General features: G+C 36.9%; 2 protein-coding genes across 2 annotated transcripts in view; one reads left to right on the top strand and one right to left on the bottom strand.

Annotated features, from left to right (window-relative positions):
- The window catches only part of atp5md (ATP synthase membrane subunit k), a 550,207-nt gene that overhangs the window by 44,183 nt on the left and 486,667 nt on the right, over nucleotides 1–19,357 (bottom strand). The window lies entirely within an intron of this gene.
- The window catches only part of pdcd11 (programmed cell death 11), an 81,472-nt gene that overhangs the window by 30,738 nt on the left and 31,377 nt on the right, over nucleotides 1–19,357 (top strand). Inside the window, 6 exon segments of the mRNA XM_051922160.1 lie at nucleotides 4,246–4,465; nucleotides 6,683–6,832; nucleotides 9,360–9,475; nucleotides 11,817–12,334; nucleotides 12,459–12,521; nucleotides 12,850–12,946. Of these exon segments, the coding sequence (XP_051778120.1) occupies nucleotides 4,246–4,465; nucleotides 6,683–6,832; nucleotides 9,360–9,475; nucleotides 11,817–12,334; nucleotides 12,459–12,521; nucleotides 12,850–12,946 (1,164 nt within the window).

The following is a 19,357-nucleotide window of genomic DNA, read 5'->3' as shown; positions in this document are numbered from 1 at the left end:
GTCTTCAATTCATTACACAAAACTCTTAAGAGGACCGCTCTTGGATGTCTAAATCAGCTTATAACTCATTTCTCATCATGAAAAAGGACACAAATGTCATTGAAACTATTTAAACGACAGAACGTTGTGTTTTTAAGTTTTTTGTCTTTGTATTTTGATTGTGACAAAATAGGTACTTATTTTAAGAGGTTAGTAAATGATTGTACAGCGTAACATTCAGGTTCAACTTAGTTAACTAATTTGAAAGTTGGAGTATTTTCTCTTATTTGTCCCATTAAAGAGACTGATATCACACTTTTGTTTTTTAAATATCTTGTAACAGAGGTATGTACTGTATAACATGTGATGCAAATTTGCTCAGACTGTCACGCTGCTGTTATACAAGCAGGCATAAGCCGTAGCCAATCGTACTACCATTTTAATCATTCATGCAGATGATATGTTTGCAGACGGTGCCTTTTTGGTATGTAAAAGAGAAAAATACTGTACATGACATACTTAAAAATTGAAACAACCTCTCTCAGACTAAATCTGAAAGATAAACTAACCTGTAATTGAAATTGAACAAGAATATTTCGCTTTCTGTTTAAGGACTGGAGATATGCAAGTGAATGTTGCCTTGTACAGTACACATTATAGTATTCATTGATTAATCCATCCTTTAACCCTATTTATCCAGGCCATTGGGCAGATGGAGCCTATCATGGCAGGAAAGAGCAACCCCTGGACCAGGTGCTAGCCCATTGCAGGGTGAATACACATGCACACATACACAAACACACATACGTACATCAGGGGATGATTCAGCATCGCCAGTTCACATAACCCCTAGACTCCTTACTATGAGACAGCAAGCAATGTTTCTGCTGTGTCACCATGCCCCTAATTCCTTGATTAGCCTATTTACCTTAAATGCGACCTTAAAAAAACTGTGGAAAAACACCCTTTATTTGAGAGTTGTAGGCAGACCTCTTTGGCCACTTCTTAAACTCAAATGTCATTAAATCTTTGGGCTCGCAATTGTTGAGTTTTCTGTGCTCTCACGGCATGTAAGTAAAGACTTTACACAGGAACATGGCCAAGTTTATATGGTGAGGAGGTCATGAACTTCCAGAAAGTGCAATTTGTAAGGCATACATTTTCTCGGGGGGGGGGGGGGGGCAAATTTACAAGGACCAGGAATAATTAAAAATAAATAAATAAATAAATATGTGCATAAACACACACTTTAAGTTCATTTGATATTTATTAAGGAACTTGGCTTGAGACCTGGTGTATGTATGTATGTAATTGTTTTTAGTACAGTTTTTCCTTTCTAGCATAAGCAGAATATTAGTATGGAATTTAAGCTGGATTTTGTATACGAGGCTCTAGATCTACACAAGAATTTCCAGATATCTCAAAAAAAAAAAAAAAACATTTGGTTATGTACAAATTGAGGAAAGAAGGCCTCTTAAATTTCAATGCTGGACAAATTTGTAAGATAACTAGATCTATGCTAACATCCTATGTCTTTACATTCAGAATATGAAACTGAATTTGTTTTACTCAGTGTATTTTGCAGCAAAATCCTTAGACTATAAATACCATTAAAGCATTAGTGTGTTTTTTTTCTTATTGCAGGCAACATTCCAATTTATAAAGGTTCTCAATTATTATGCTGCCCAGCCTTAATAAAAATTAACATTACTCCCAAGAACAATTATAATTATGTTCTTAGAGAGAGTTTTTTAACAGCAGTTTGAGTAATATAAACCAAAAATAGTTTTTCTAAAGGGGATTGGTGGAAAATAGGAAAAAAATTATTCTAGAAGTTTAGCAGAAAAATTAAACTTGTTGGCCTCGCTGTATTTAATGAGAAGTCCTGCAAAGTGACACCTTTTATTGGCTAACTGAACAGATTACAATATGCAATGTTTCGAAGCAACTCGGGCCCCGTCTTCAGGCAGTTTGTAATTACAAAATACAAATTACTATTCATTGCATCCATAATGGGGCGGCACGGTGGCGCAGTGGTAGCGCTGCTGCCTCGCAGTTAGGGAACCCGGGTTTGCTTCCCTGGTCCTCCCTGCGTGGAGTTTGCATGTTCTCCCCGTGTCTGCGTGGGTTTCCTCCGGGCGCTCCGGTTTCCTCCCACAGTCCAAAGACATGCAGGTTAGGTAGATTGGCGATTCTAAATTGGCCCGTGTGTGTTTGTTGTGTTTGTGTGTGTCCTGCGGTGGGTTGGCACCCTGCCCGGGATTGGTTCCTGCCTTGTGCCCTGTGTTGGCTGGGATTGGCTCCAGCAGACCCCCGTGACCCTGTGTTCGGATTCAGCGGGTTGGAAAATGGATGGATGGATGGATGCATCCATAATGGCTAACACTGTACAACACCTTACCTCTCTGTATTTGTAACATTTCCAAACCGCAAACACTAAACTTTTTTACACAGAGTGCTACCTCGTGTCAATGACTATTGCAGCCATAAAGTGTTGTTCTGCCAAATTGGAGCTATAGGCTCAAGCTTTTAAAAAAAAAAAAAAAAAAAAAAAAAAAAAAAAAAAAAATTTATATATGAAATATCACATTGACACAAGTATTCAGTACTTTGTTGAAGCACCTTTAGCGCCAATCACAGCTTGGAGCCTTCTTGTGTGTGACCACACAAGGTGGATTTGGGGATTTTTAGGCTTTCTTCTCTGCAGATCCTCTTAAACTCTTTCATGTTGGATGGAGACTGTCAGTGGGGAGCTGTTTTCAGGTCCCATCAGAGATATTTGAATGCGTTCAAGTTTGGGCGCTGGCTAGGTTACGCTTAGTCATTCGCAGAGTTGTCCTCCAGTAACTTCTATGTATGTTTGTTTTGTAGCTAGGGTCAATGTACTATTGGAAGCTGAATTTTTGACATAGTCAGGTCCAGAGCACTCTGGAATGGATTTTTATTAAAGATACGTCTGCACTTTGCTGTGTTCAGCTTTCCCTCTACCCTGTCCTAGTCCCTGCTGCTGAAAAATAACTCCAAAAAAAAAAAAAAAAAAAAAAAAAAAACTTTTAACCTTCAGAGAGTCCTTTAGGTGTGTTGTTTCCAAACACCAAGCCAGCTTTCATGTATCTTTTACTGGGAGGAGGCTTTCCTCTGGCAGCTCTGTCATAAAGCCCAGATTGGTGGAGTATTGCAGTGATGGTTATCCTTCTAGACGTTTGCCTGAACTCAAGAGAACTGGTTTGGGAGACATGAGAGAGACTCTTGCATGGTCGTTCCAAACATTCCATTTAAGAATTATGGAAGCCACTGTGCTCTAGGAACCTTCAGTGATGAAGTAATTTTGTAGTCTTCCCCTGATCTGAACTTCAACACAATCCTGTCTCTAAGCTCTGCAGGCAGTGCCTTTGACCTCATGGCTTGTTTATTGCTATGATGCACATTGTCACCAGTACTACGCTTATATAGAAAGGTGTGTCCCTATGCTAATTCTGTCCAGTCAATTGAACTGATCACAGGTGGGCTCCAGACAAGGGTAGAAACATCTCAAAGATGATTGATAGAATGAAAGCACTTGAGCCAGATCTCAAATATCATAGCTTATGGTCTGAATACTTGAAGTCAATGTGAAATTTCTGATTTTTTTATTTTTAATATATCATGCAAGAAATTCTAAAATTCCTGTTTTTGCTTGATGAGGAGACACTTCAAATGATATTAGCATAAGACTGCAACATAACAAAATGGGAAAAAAATGAAGGGGTCTGAATACTTTTTGAATGAACTGTACTGGTATCTGGAAGGATGCTGGTTCAAATGCCATTACTGCCGGGAAAAAATCCTACTCCTTTAGGCCCTTCAGCTGGACCCTTAACCTGAAAATTGTGCCAGGGTGCTGAACAATGTCTTTTTTGCATGACCATTTGGTGCTCAGAAAGCAGGGTCAGCCAATTTCCCCCTTTGGGATTAATACAGTGTACAAAATACTAAACTAAACAATTTTTACAAAGTGGTCAACGTATTTGAGAAAACATCATTCTGGAGGACTGCTTGGGAATGCATGTTACAGGACAAGTTACATATGTGTTTTCCGCATACATACTTAAATGATATTACGTTTGTTATGGAGGGCATTCTATGTATATATAAAACTGTACTTCTCAATAACCGCTCCCCCTTTAAGTGCTCTAGATTAACTTCTGTGCTAAGATATTTTGAGGACTGTAATTTTTCAGTTCACAAATTTCTTTACAGAATTTTTCTACCCTTCTTCTTTTACAGGCTTTGTCAGACAAATATGTAACAGACACCAGTGATTTCTTTCAAACAGGCCAAACGGTGGTGGCAAAGGTTACCGAAATAGATGTAGAAAAAAGGCGGTTCTTGGTAAACCTACAGATATCACAGTGTACTGGAGAGGACGACCAGAATGAGAGTTTGAAGTTGCTTTTACAGTGCTTAAAAGAGAGAAATAGTGCTGTAGATATTCTGAACAAAAGAGGTACAGTATTACCATCTCTTTGAGCTTCTCCATGACACCAGTTTTATTATACAGTTTACTACAGTAATTGCATTAAAGAATTACCAACCATCATGGCTTTCCATTTTATTTATTTATGTTTGTATATTTTCCTTTTTATTCTTTTTCATTGTCAACTTTTTGTATTCTTCTGTTTTGGCTTATATTTTTTGATTTTTACTGTTATTTGTCCAGCACTGTCCAGTTTACATAAGATTTATTTACTAAATAAATTTGCACTTTATTTTTGAAAACATTACATGCTTTCTTAGTAATACTGGGAAATTCTTATTCTTCTCATTCAAACTGAATCTACTCTGAACAACTGCATGTTGCAGCTTTGAAACCTAACTTGACAAAATATCTCACTATTTTTGATGGTAATTATTTGGAGTTACCATAAGCTGTTTACAATTTTTCAAAATGAAGTTCACTTTACAGTTTTAAAGTGTTCTGTCTAGTTGAAGTCTGTGATATACATTTTTTGAGTGTCAACAGCTGAGTGTGAGAAACTGGAAACAGTGGTGTCACTATTAGTGAAAGTTGGTGAATTGGCAAAAAATATGCAATAATGGGAACTTGTTCATAACCTAAAATAATGGCAAAAACTCTACTGTTAATGAATGTGCCCAGTTCTACAGGGTGGTCCAGATCTAATTATGCAATCATTGCATTGCATTAAAAGTTGCATAGTTCGATCTGGACCACCCTATAGAATGTTTCTAACCATGCTATTGTTTAGTCAAAATGGCCCAAAGTAAAAATGAATATGCATACTGAGAGGCTCACCCATTAGAAGCAAAGGAAACGCATCACTTATGGATAGAAGCAGGCTCTCAGAATTTGGAATAAAGTCTTAAGTGATAGACGTTAGGGCTCGGGAAGATCATAGTAATAAATGTCATGGGTTAATAGAAACTTACAGATAGTCGGGAATCTTTTCAGGAAACTCAGGTTATTCAGGAAAAAAAAAGTGTATCAGCCAGTACTTAACAGACAAGTGGTAAAGTGCTGTGCTTTCTTAAAAGCAATATGTAGGAAGAGGGGCATAGGGAATCCCTTTATAGGAGCATAGTTGTAATATTTTCCAAACAAATGGAAATACTAATTTTTAAATTAAAAGGAGCAGATGGAGTCGCAGAAAGGTAAACGATTAAAAAAGTATTATCTAATGTGCCCTCCTGCATATTCTGGCTTCTGTTTTATTAAGTATCAAATATTGCACCTAATCCAATCAGCTTGACTGGTTACCAACAATAATAAATCATTTGTGTCATATAGTGGTGCTTGTCAAAATTTGGCAAAGCGTTTTTCATGGCAAATATGCTGTATTTGCCAGTGACCTTGTTTGTTGAATATCTTCCTGTAAATTCACTTTGTGGCTGGCTTAGACGAATACTTTTATTTTTCACAACACCCAATGATGCTTTGTGAGACCAGTATGGCAGCAATCCACAGAACATCCATGCATGTGTACTATTACGATCATTGCTGAGCTGCTTCGGGGATTCATGTTGTCATGATCCAAACAATACTCTAGCCTTTCAACTTACATTTGTTTTTTGGGGGGGAAAAAAAACAACTTACAGTATTTTCATTGGATGTATGACCATAATAAGAATATTCATATTCATTGGATGCTGACCATAATAAGAATAGTATAAGTACTGCCACCAAATAGCGATCTATGTTGTTAAGAAGGGCAGCACCACATGGCTAATTTGCTTGTATAATTATTCATGTGCTGGAGCTACCATTGGAGACTATCCTTAACACGCCCATTCTCCAAGAAAGAAAACTTATGCCACCCTTTGAACTAATCATAATAACTAATGATGCATTTCTGTTTACAAGGTGTTTCTATCTTCTTCATGGAAGAAAAAACAAAGCATCTGCAGAGTTTGGAAATAAAAAATGTCTAGCTGCACCCAGTGCTGCGACTTCAAAATGCGTTTTTTTAAGACTGGAACTGACTGTCTGTCTGTCTGTCTCTCTCCACACAGTAAATCTGTCTAATCAGTCAGAGTCCAAGCACTAATGCAGAAAATCTTAATAAACTTAGCCATATGGTGTTTTTTTCCCCCTAATATCTGACATTTTCTGTCAGAAATGTACATCACCGAAAAACTTAAAAGCTTTGAAATATTTGCAGATGTCCAGGCTATTTATTACATTTTCTGTTTTGCATTTCACTTCCAGGTGATCCAACATTAGACAGTATTCTCCTTCTTTCCGTGAGCAAAAAAATAGAAGTGGTTTTTGAAGAAGAGAGCAGTGATGGTACAGCATACTTTAAATGTAGCAAAGTTCCTGGGGCAATAGTCAAAGCCGTGAAGTATCACATGAAAGGTACTTTTAAAGAAATCTATGTCTGCTTTGTTTGAAAACAGTAATGAAAAAGCTATAGACTGATTGTTTTCATGTTTTAATTATTCTCAGAAACAAGTTTTACATGTTAAATGTAAAAATTGCCATTATATCCCTCTGAATTATATCAAATTTAGATCATAAATGCAGAACAATGTTTATGGGTACACATTTTCATTTAGTACCTGGTATAGTGTCAAGTTTCATTGTAAAAAAAAAAAACAAATTCTGATTCTTAAAATGTGTTGTCTTTATTGTATGTTGTGCATTAAAATATTCAGACCCAAGTTTTTTCCACCAACCTATGTTTTGTTTTTGACACTGCACTATTTGCTTTTTGCAAGCTGCATCTTATACAGTATAGATAGACACATTACAATGTTTTTAGCCGTTTACTTTTCTATTATAAAACAACCAGCTTGTGAATCCCTTTGTTGATTTCAAGGCCTTAGTTTTCATGTTTGCCTGAATTACAAATGATTTGAATTCTTCCATCGAAAAAGGTATGGTCAACTAGAGCAGTAATAGATAACAGTAACTGATAAATCTGGTGAAAAGATCTAGGCTGAGCTTTGAGTGACCATGGCACCTCATGAGTAGGCAGAATGCATTGACACGATTGTTCCCGATTAGGGTCATCATAGTACTAAAACTTCGATACAATAAGAAAAGTATTGAAGTTCAATACCCAATACATTTTTTTACTGAGTTACAATAATAAATTAAAATTCTGTGTGCATCAAAATCTTTACATTAATGAAAACAAATACAAATTTTAGTCATTAAAGCATAGGAATAATTAACAACATTAGTTGTCAATAACCTTGGCATTAATAATAATGCACATTACAGAATATCCCAAAAATTACAGTTCTCATTCACCCGCAGTCATAATCTTATATAGGAAGATTTGAATTTTGATTTGGTTTCTCTAATGAGGAAACTACAACAAAATAGGTCTGTCTTTAAAGTCATCAAATCATGATCATTGCTGGGCTTAGCAGCACTTTTCATGATGTAGCTCAAAGGAAAAATGTAACCCCCCCCCCCCTTTATTCACACTGACCCCCATCTGTAAAGCTGCAGTCATAGCAGTGTCACATCCAGTCAACCTTTCCTTTAGCCATCATCCCACAATTAAGTTTCTATATAAGCACATTGGGAGTATGTAGTTAGGCACATTGAGGAGTATACAGTTGTACACATAAGTTATACTGTAGCGCCTTACATTATATAGTAAATGAGATGAAATGTAATTTTAAAATCACAAGTAATAAAGTAACACTATGATAGCACAGTTTGTAGCAAGGGTTTAAAAATGTAGGGAATGACAGACCGTAATACTAAAAAGTGTTGCCCCTAAATGTAGAATAAAACTGGCCTGCATATAAAAAATAACTGCAGAACCCTGTCTTAATGTGCTAAACGTTTAACTAAGTACAACAAACATTACATTCCTACTTCATACTCAACAGTTTACAGACTTATACTGATTAATGTTTTTGCAATTGAAAAATAAGATACTGTAAGAAATAGAGTTGTAACTCAAGCCAAGCCCATTGGTAGCCTATGAGGCTCAATTGTCAAAGCGAACTGGAAGTGCATTCATAATGTAGGCTAAAGAATCAATACCATGAAAAATGAATATTGGAACAGTTTATAAAAAAAAAAAAAACAACAAATGTTACAATCAATACATTTTGATACTTTTGGCAACCCTGTTCTTAATTGCTGTTGCTTGAAATTATTCTAATGCTCCAGACGCTACAAACCTTGTAGATGTACTCTGGATCACAATCAAGTGGAATTGCAGTAAGATCATGTCAGAGGAGTTGAGAAATAGGATTGGGGTAAGCCACATTTAATGATGGTTGGCAGAGGAGAAAGCACTTCTGTTTAAATTTTGATAAGTAAGAGTCGTTATAGACTTGAGATTAGTGTTACGTGACACCTGTTTTTTTGCATTACCAGTTTGGAGTTAGGCAGCAACAACTGGATCTCTGGGAACCCCCTCTGGGTCAATGACGTCGGTACGAAAGAGAAAACCAACACAAATGTCATTCTCTTACAGTCCTTTCTCGCTTCCCTATGTGCTTAGTCTTGGTGGACTAATGTGAATTAGCATGCTGTTGACAATGAGTAGTGTCATCCAATGTATATCTATACAAGCTTATTACGTGATGCCTATGGTCTGCTGATATGACACACAAATTTTAAACACCTTGCACTTATTGTAACCAATAAACAGCACTATATAAGATCCACCAGCACTTGATGACATTTGTACTACAGTAAGTTAGTCACTGGCCTTGAAAAGCAATTACTTTGTTCTGAGAAATTCATGTATTTTTATTTATTTGTTTGTTTGTTTTATTCATTTATTTATTTTACTACTTGGATACTAATACATTATTAGGACAAGGCTTAATTATTTTTAACTGTTGTGTAAAATGATTGTATTTTATTTATGCTGTCCATTTAATATGAACCTTTTACTTTTTCCCCTCAGGTGTAAATGTTGTTCCAGGGCAGAAGGTTAAACCTGTGGTGCTGCATGTTGATCTTTTGACTTCACAAGTTCATGTTTCTCTTAGAAAGGAGTTGTTGAACTGTCCTGTCAAAGAGGTAAGAAGGGATAGGGAGAATAAAGATTTTCCATATGGGGGAATGTAAAAAAAAAAAAAAAAATCTTGATGAAATATTGTTAAAATCATTCAAAAGTTTTAGAAAAATATCACATAAATCCACTGGAAAATAGTTGTTCATGATATCAGCTGTATGGCAGTCTGTCCAATCTATTTTAGGGTACTTTTCACTGTTTTCACCAGAAGCCTTCATTCTTGTGCTCTTAAATATATTGACTCTGTCCACCTAAGAGTATATTTTCAAAGGATTGTGTGGTGAGTAGGAGAGAGAGATTATTGTGTAGATATGGATTGCGAGACACTTGACACATGTTCAGCTGTAGCAAACTGCAAGCTCCTTAGTGAATGTTCATTTCAGTTTAAGTTGGTGTGAGTTAGTAAGTATATGAATGTTGTTTCTGTATAGGTCTTCCTTCTTTTCTTTGACATTTTGATAGAGGTTTTCATTTCCCTGTTTTTTTAGTTAATAATTATAATTGTTTACCTTCACATGTTTATGACATTTATTGAGCATATATTGTATAGTACAACACAATTAAGATTGCATTTTACTCTCTGCGAGATATGCCCAAAAATATGATTTAATTCAGCACTTTAATACCAGCATCCCTTATTATAAGTATACATATTTCCCTTTAATGTTTTCCAAATACAATAAATGGCAGCAAAATTCATTGTCGTCTTCCTACTGCTAATGATCATTCTGCCCATAGCTCACTTCATCTTATAATCTCCTGATTGTCTCATCTGGAACACACCATCTCTTATTGCAGTCACTACTTCTCTTTTGTATTTGCATTTCCTGGTTGTGCTGTGCAAGGAATGTAAACACAATTAGAACTAATTACCGTAGATACTCGCGTATTAGTCGATCTCGCAGATAAGTCGAGTGTATTGTTTAAGCCGAAAATTACGAAATTTGTTATGACCCGCATATAAGTCGAGGGTAAAACTTGACAGCTATCGGAGATAGAGGGCGACAATCAGCTGTTAATGGCGACAAAACTCACTGTCACGTCACAGGCATTCCCTCTGTGCTTGGAGAAATGCTAGACTCGTTGACTCGGCAAATAATCCTTGCGTGTGCGTGAGTTGCGAAATGTAAACAAAGGCAAGATGGCGTCGATATGTCACAAGGGAGCGAAGTGAGTGCAGAAAAGAAAATACTCGGCAGACGATGTTTTGCACATTATCGCTGAGTTGGACTCTGATTTTTCAGAATCTGATTATATTGACAGTGATCAGGAATCGAGAAAGAGAGTGAGAAGCCGGCATCAGCTGATCGGCTGCCAGCTGAACGCATTCGCGCAGATGATGCAGCTACGGCAAGGTTCGCGTGGGAGGAATACCCAGACATTGATCCGTGGGAGCCGAACTGGCTACCGGACTTCACAAGACAGCATGGCTTGCTGTTGGACACAACAGATTACCCACTGCTGGACTACATCAGGCTGCTCTCTCTTGATGCTGCTTTTCAGCCACTGTCAGACGAGACAAACGGGTAGGCAGAGAAATGTTTTGAATCGCGAGCTGAGCTTGCATCGCATTGATAGCGTGCGTTGCCTTGGTTCTTTTAATTCCAAATCTGGTTGCACGTGGCAGCTAATGGTATGTTTGTTATCCAAAACCTGCAAAAGCTAATGCTCAAATTCAAGTATTTCAGTTTAAAGAATTATTTAATGAAATTAGAAAAAAACTAGCTAATTAGCAATAGTATTGCTGGCTTATAATTATTTCAAAGACCATGGGAAACGGCAGATGACTGGTGACTTAACACCGTGAAGCGTTGAGTGTACAATGTCATTACCCAAATTCTATGGACAATTGTGTTGCCCCGCGGATAAGTCGACCCTGTTTTTTTGAATGAATTTTAAGGCATACATTTTTCGACTTATACGCGAGTATCTACGGTACATGTCATGAGACATTACAAAAATTTAATAAAATTGTTTGACAGATGTACAAATTATAAGAAGATTACAAGCGTTTTATATATTGTGGTTTTAAAATTCTGTTAAACATGAACATGGAGGAAATGACCAATGTAAATGACTTTTGATTGAATGTCATTAAACATCCAGGGGTTTATACTTGCCTAGGGTGTTTAAGTGAAGAGAGACACGGGTTAAAAACCTATGAGTTAGACAGTAATTTGTGCTAACTCAGGCTCTATTGACTGAACTGAACATTAAATAAACATTACAAAACTGAGTTTTGCAAAGAGAGAATTTTTTAATTAATGATGTTTTATGTATTGCGTGTATTGAATTTAGCTAAAAACCTGTTGTAAATTCCAGGAACTATTTTTATTTTGTTCATAGTTGATGTTGGACTCCAAACATTTGGCAACAGTACAGCATGTGGAGAAGGATTTTGCCATTGTTTCATTGGAAGAAAGTGGACAACTAGCTGCAATGCCAGTGACGGCTCATTTGAATGACTGTTTTAGATTTCAATCTGAGTCTCTGACTTTGGGCCAGACATTGAATGTGTCTCTGAAGCACTTAAGCAAAAAGTCCACTGGCGGGCTGGTACTAGTTTTGAGAGAACCTGATAAGTTTAAGAACACTACAAGAGTCCGTAAAACATCCATCACGAAGGAGGTTTTGCCAACTGGTCCCAAACATTCTTTGAATTTAGGAGATATAGTTGTTGGCACAGTGAAGTCCATTAAACCTACTTCTGTTTTAGTAACATTAGAAAATGGCATCACATGCAGAATACATGCATCAGAGATACCAGAAAATGCAACTCCTGGTTCTTTTCCATCTTCTTTGCTTAAAGTAGGGCAGAAAGTCACTGCAAGAGTAATTGGAGGGCGAGATTGTGTAACTAATAGGTAAGGCATCACTTCACCCCTTTTTAAGAAAACTGTTTATTTGACTGTGCATTTCCTGTGAAAGTATTGTTATTTGGATAAATGTTTATGATAATCTGCAATTGTTATTCTTTTATGATATTAGGCATTTACCAATCACACACCCGCATTTTACTTTCACAATGCCAGAGTTGACTGTTCTACCCAGGTAAGACTTCTTAGAACTTTTTGTAGTCTCTCTGATATTCATATCTGCCAGAATCTAATGGTTTTTTATAGTCAGACAATATTATATACATGTTTTAAATTTTGCAAATTTAGGCATATAAAGTATATGTTAATTAAAATAAACTAGAATTCTAATTACAAAATTCTGCAGTAAGAAATGTATTTTTTTTGTTTTTTTAGCAACGTATTAATTCTAAGAAATAATTAATTTATATAATATGCATGAAACTCAGATATTAAAATATGTAATCTTAATTCATTTTTGATACTATAACTTTAGTTTTTCAATAAATATTTTTGTTGCGCAGCAAGATTAACAGTGAACTGAAACCTGAAGATATTCCTCTCATTGATGACGTTAAAACCTTTGAGGTCGGCACTGAAGTTGTTTGTTTTGTGATAAAGGTAAACACTTGAAGAACTGAAAGATCTGTAATCTGTATTATACACTATTTGTTTAACCATTAAGTTGTATATTATTCAGAAATTAAAACTGTTTTGCTTTTGTGGTACCCTAGCTTCAGAGCAGAAATGAAAACTAATACTAATAAGAACACTTAGGAATCCTGGAGTGGAATTTTCTGAACCATTTTCAGTTAGCTTTGTTTTTGATTGCTCCCAATTTAACATAATTCATTAATAATTTGAATATAGTTTATTGCAGTATGCATGTTCTACTACATGCATCCCCAACAATTATATTACAAGTTCCAATTAGCTTAAAGACCATGAGATCAAGCAGTCATTACATTGTTGAAAACCCTTATTGGAGTATTTATGGGTAATAGTAAAATATTACTATAACATTATAACATGGGTTATAGTAAAATCATTTATTATTCAGATGTTTTATACACACAAGGAAACATTTTTGTGTTGAAATACACTTTTTTCTTTTTCTTTGTTTTTTGGCTGGGACAAATGGAATGATAGATATTGTCAAATGGCAGTCCACAATATATTAGATTGCCTAGTAACCTAGTAATAATATAAAATTTATTATTGTTGTGATAACATTTCATGCAGCAGAACAAAAAACGTTTTGGGGATGACCACTCCATATACTGAAAAATCAGCAGAGGAAAGAGGAGTTCACAATGGAACTGGCTAACAAACTGAGACTGCTGTATAAATATGGTGGGTAGGACGAAGAGGTGGAGTCAGGACAACTAGAACTGATGTGGCAGGAAAAGGAATTCTGAGTAGCGGAAATGATGTCATATGGGTTGGCCGGATGTGATGTCTCCAGGGGTGGGTCAGTAGTGATGTCACTATAGTCAGGGTCCTCGGCTGGGCTGCAGGGAAATAAGAGGAGAGAAGACCAGGGGAGAGCGCTAACCCTCAGTCTGGCTGACAGATACCACTATTTGAGCCAGTAAACTGATCCCCATGTCATGACCCAACCCCTCAGCCCAGACCTGTCGGGTTGGGCGGCACAAACTGAGAGGTCATGAACCCAAGAAAGAGCATCAGCGTTGGCCTGGAGAGGACCCAGACAATAAAGGACAGAAAACTTGTAAAGTTGGAGGTCCAAAAACCAACGGGTGACTCACGGGTTAGACTCCTAGTGCACTGCCATCCACTGCAGAGCGGCATGATCAATGACAAGGGTAAACTCACAGCCCAAGAGACCGTACCACAGTTCCGTTACTGCCCATTTGATCACCAAGGCCTCCCATTCCACTGCTGCATTCCTGGTTTCCCTGTCTAGCAGTTTCCAGCTTAGGAACATGATAGGGTGTTCACCATTGACGCTTTGGCTCAGTATGGCACTAATTCCTGTGTCCGGAGCATCGGTCTGGAGGATAAAAGGCAGCAAAAAGTCAGGAGACATTAGAATAGGTGCCAACATAAGGGCCTCCTTTAGGTCACAAAATGCAGTCCCTGGTCTAGCCTGATCATATTGGTCCCAAAGCCCGACGGAAGTTGGATATAATAAGTCATTTTCTATAACAAAGTGGGCCCTTGATCGCATGGGAAGTGAGGTACATTGACCATTTATTGAAACAACTGCATTTTTGGCAAACTTAAGGGAATCATCATTCCATTGTTCTCCTTTAAAGGAGGCAGGCGATTGCCTAAATTTAAATTTTAGTGTATTCAAAGAATCCAGGTTGACCTTAGTGGGTAGAGCATCCATCCGCGGCATCGACGGTCTGGGCATCCGGGGTTGTCACCATGACTTACGCTACGTAACACTGCATCACCACATGACCCTTTTATGTCAGTGATATACATGGCGTGGGAACAGTTTGAGACAGATTATCTTCGTCCATTGCCAGGCCCAACAGTTCAGCAGGAGTGGTCTGAGTGATACCGCTTTTATTCTTTGACCAGTCTCTCCCCAGAATCAAGGGAAAGGGTAGTTTTTAAATCACTGCCACCTGTAAAGGTCATACAGAATTGTCAAAACTAATGATACAGGTGGAGGAATGATACCACAGAGTCTCCCCATGAATACAGGTTAGACTAGTCTTCCCTAGCTAACAAAAATATAAAAGTGCGGAAACGTTTTGAACGTCCTGTGTATTATATAATATATTGCGTGTGTGTGTGTGTGTGTGTGTGTAATGTTAGTGTTTGTTATGCGTAGGGGCTGCCATCATTTCTGATTAAAGCCAGATGACTTCAATTTAAAACAGATAATGATCAAATCCCTTTGAATGGAAAGGTTAGAAAGGGCAATCATCAGTAGATTAAATTACTACATGGTAGCTTGTGATCAGCAGCATACTTTTTTAATTTTATGTATTTTTTTTTCCTAAGTAGTAGAGATTTAAAATCCAGTCTTGTGTAATTTCATTTGATCTGCCACAGATTACAATGTTCAATGTTGTACCTTCCTATATCCTAGCATGACTCTCAGAAAATGATGCAGCAGTTTTTCTTGTTACATTTTTAATCAAATATAGTTTTATTTAATATGATGTCAATAATAATACTAACTTACAATAATTCTTTAATCTGTTTCTTGTCAAATCTTACCAGGAAATTTACCATTGCATGCCTTTATGATGAACATTCTATGCTGCTTGTCTTAATCCAAATAATGAATCCATACACATTGGACTCTCATCAGTTTTCATGTAGAGTCATGTAGGTCACAATCTCAACAGCTGGCAATGCTGCAAATAACCCCCTTTGACAAAAAAAACACAAAATGCTGTTCATTTACTTAAATTTGATATTCAGTACCAACATCCTTCTTAATCTAGTTGTAACAATTTGGGCCTCGTGGACTAAGCACCAAATTTTAGGACTGTGTAGTATTACTGAATAGTTTTGCAGTTTAGCTTGATTTTCATACAAATGTCTATTTTTTTTTAACTTGTGTATTACCGTATTTACCCGTGTACCATGCACATATTTTTCCCGAAAATTAGCATTAGAAAATCAGGTGCGCGTCATACACAAGGAAATTTTTTTGTGTAATGTTTACTACTTCTGCTTGGGTTCTCTCTTGCTCGTTCGCTCGTGCTCTCTCTTGCTCGTTCGCTCGTGCTCTCTCTTGCTCGTTCGCTCGTGCTCTCTCTTGCTCGTTCGCTCGTGCTCTCTCTTGCTCGTTCGCTCGTGCTCTCTCTCTCTCGCTCTCTCTCTTGCTCGTTCGCTAGTGCTTTCTCTCTCTCTCTCTCTCTCTTGCTCGTGCTCTCTCTTGCTCGTTTGCTCGTGCTCTCTCTTGCTCGTTCGCTTGTGCTCTCTCTCTCTCTCTCTCTCTCTCTTGCTCGTTCGCTCGTGCTCTCTCTCTGTTGCTCGTGCTCTCTCTCTCTCTCTCTCTCTCTCTCTCTCTCGCTCGTTCGCTCGTGCTCTCTCTTGCTCGTTCGCTCGCTCTTTCGTCATGCAACAAAAACAGAAGGGCATTTTGCGGAAAACGTGCCCTAAACTCTTCCTATACAACCACAATGTGCGTTGTACACAGGACAAATTTTTTTCGGGATTTTCTTTGTAAAAATTAGGGTGCACGTCGTACATGAGGGTGCATGGTATACGAGTAAATACGGTATATGGTTGTCAGTATTATATAATTGGTTGATTTTCTAACTAAGACAAGTTAGAAGATAATTTTTTTAACGAAGTTACAAGATCATTTTTTTAACCCATTGAGCACAGACAGGTTAAATGAGTTGCCTGCAGTTATCCAGTACATCATGAGACTGTAACTGAAGTAACAGTACAAAATACTGCCCATTTTTGCAAGGGGTCAGGATGTCTGGTCCTGTTCCAGAAGAATTAGTAGTAAAACAGGAATTGGGCAGGAATGCCAGTACCTGGAGGAAACCCATGCTCATATAGTAAGAATTTGAAAATAGCCCATGGAAAGTAACTGGGCCAGGGTTCAGATGATGAGATTACTTCTTTAGATACTTTGGTTTCTGAAAAAGTGTTTGATTGCTACTCAGATGCTTTTAAAGTTGAATGAGATAAATAAACCCTTTTATTGTGCTACTTCTGAATTTTGGCTGGTGCCTTATGTAAATATATATTCATATTTTCATTCTCACCCCAGAATAATAATTAATTCTTTACGTTTATATAGCGCTTTTCTCACTACTCTAAGCACTCTCCTGACAAGGAGGACCCGGGAAGCAAACCCACAATCTCCTTACTGCAAAGCAGCAGCACTACCACTGCGCCACCTGTGAGGAATTAAAATAATGATTTGCATTTTACAATAGCATCAGACTTTTTGTTCAGTAATTTTTGTTTTTGTATTTTGGCTGGAAAGGGGCTATATTGGTCGTGTCTCTGCTGACATTAATTTTTTCTGTTTTATCATTTTCACTCATTTTAAGTCTTCCTGTTATTGTAGCATGTTGTCATTTCTTACTGTTATTTCTACTTGGCCTTTTGTACTCTTTCTCTCATCATTCCTTCTCTCTTAATCATTCTTATTAATTTATTTATGATCATTGATATTTTACTCTGCCCAAATAAATGCACAGGTTTTCACACAAGCCTCCAAAACCTTTTCCTTCCAATTTGAGTAATTAAAAATGTAATTGTTAGTAAGTTTCTTGAGAAAAAAACTGCCTCAAAAGACTTAATATTCTTGATTTTAATATACTATAATCCCAGTAGAAATGTAATGGTCTACCAGCTTATCACATCATTCCACAAATAGTCATATACAAATTTCTATTAGCTTTTACAAGCATATATTTTTATATGTGGTTAATGTATATTTAAGACCGTGCTTTGACTGTCTTATGTTTAAGTGTTACACTTAATCAACTTTTGTTACCTGTCCTGCTATACTTACTGATCAAACAGGCCCTAGCCTAATGTCACTCAATTATGTTTACCTCTTTTGTAAGTCACTTTAGATAAAAGCGTCTGCCAAGCAAATAAATGTAAATGTACACCAAAGTGAATAACTATTACCCATTATCCATGCATTATAGTTTTTCTCTCAAGAACAATGCCAGGCTTCATTTTATCTCTCTATTTGAGTTCTTTCATGTCAGTATCCTATGTCCTGCCATCTCTCTCTCTCTCCATCCAATTATATAAGTTTTCTTTTTAAAATATAATCACATTTAATATTGATGTATAGAAGTACAGTCCCCTCCAAAAGTATAGGAACAACAAAGCCAAATATTTTTTTTTTGCTGTATACTGAAGACCTATTTCTGTGTGAGATCAAAAGATGAATATGAAAAGAGATCAGAGTTTCAGCATTTATTCTCTATTTACATCTCGATATTTTAAACCACATAGAACACAGTATAAAACCACCCCATTTTTCAAGTGAACAAAAACTATTGGAACAGAAAGTTTTCAACTAAATAAGTCAAAAATATTTAGGTTGAATATCCCTTGCTCACAATAACTGCATCAAGCCTACGACACAAACTTTAGGAAAATTAGTTTTCAATTTAAGAGACATTAATGGTCATTGTAATTTTTTTTTTTTTTTTTTGCTTGTGTTTTTATGTTGGTCAAACAAATGTTTTTGTTAACTCCTAAAATTTATGTGCATTTTTTATGTAGTCTGTCATAGTTATGCCACAGAATGTCAGGTCCACATAATGGATCAAGAACTGATCAGTATACTTTGGCATTTACAGTATAGTCAATCAGGAAAAAGCTTCAAGGAAAGCTTCAGACTGTCCCCACCTGCTCCTGCGACATTTGCAATGGTCTGCTCTGCCAAACTGAGTTTGATGAGATGCTAGAATCTGCCTCTTTTCTAGACCTCATGCTGTGTTGATGCAGCATGTACTGAGTCTTGCTTGGGTCTTACTTTGCTAAAATGAAGAATGGTTGCATATCAAGATAATACATATGTGTTAAGGTGGCATAGTAAAGCTGCATTAATTTTCTGTTATTGTTCATAGAAAGTAGATTGAAAAATAAAATTTGCTTAGGTGTACTATGGGTTTCTTAATAGGTCCCTGTTCTTAAATGCATAGTTCAAAGTAGCAGTTACAAAGCAAGACTACAGTCATACATTTGCAAAACAAAGGCCTGAAGCTTGGTTAGGGTGCACTCGCACTGGCAATTCGTTCTATGCCTAAGCACGTTTGTCCGCATGTAACCCCTTAAATTCTAGTCCATTTGACTAGAATGATCGCTTTGTGACAGGCCAACCGTACCATGCTCTTGCCCACTTTGAAGAGGTGGACCTGAGCACATTCAGTAGCATTCAGGGACAGTGTGATCGCTAAATGTGCCCTAGCACGGAAAACATCCATGACGTCAATGATGTAACAAGTAAGATTCCCATTGCATTCAATACCATTTGAGTTAAACACGGGTTTTATTTTCACAGTACACACGAATGTGAATTGTAGCTGGTACAAAAAGCTGCAAATTCAT

Source organism: Erpetoichthys calabaricus, chromosome 2 (assembly GCF_900747795.2).
Source record: "Erpetoichthys calabaricus chromosome 2, fErpCal1.3, whole genome shotgun sequence".
In the NCBI taxonomy this organism is placed as follows: Eukaryota; Metazoa; Chordata; class Cladistia; order Polypteriformes; family Polypteridae; genus Erpetoichthys; species Erpetoichthys calabaricus.
This window is presented reverse-complemented; position numbering and strand designations above follow the sequence as displayed.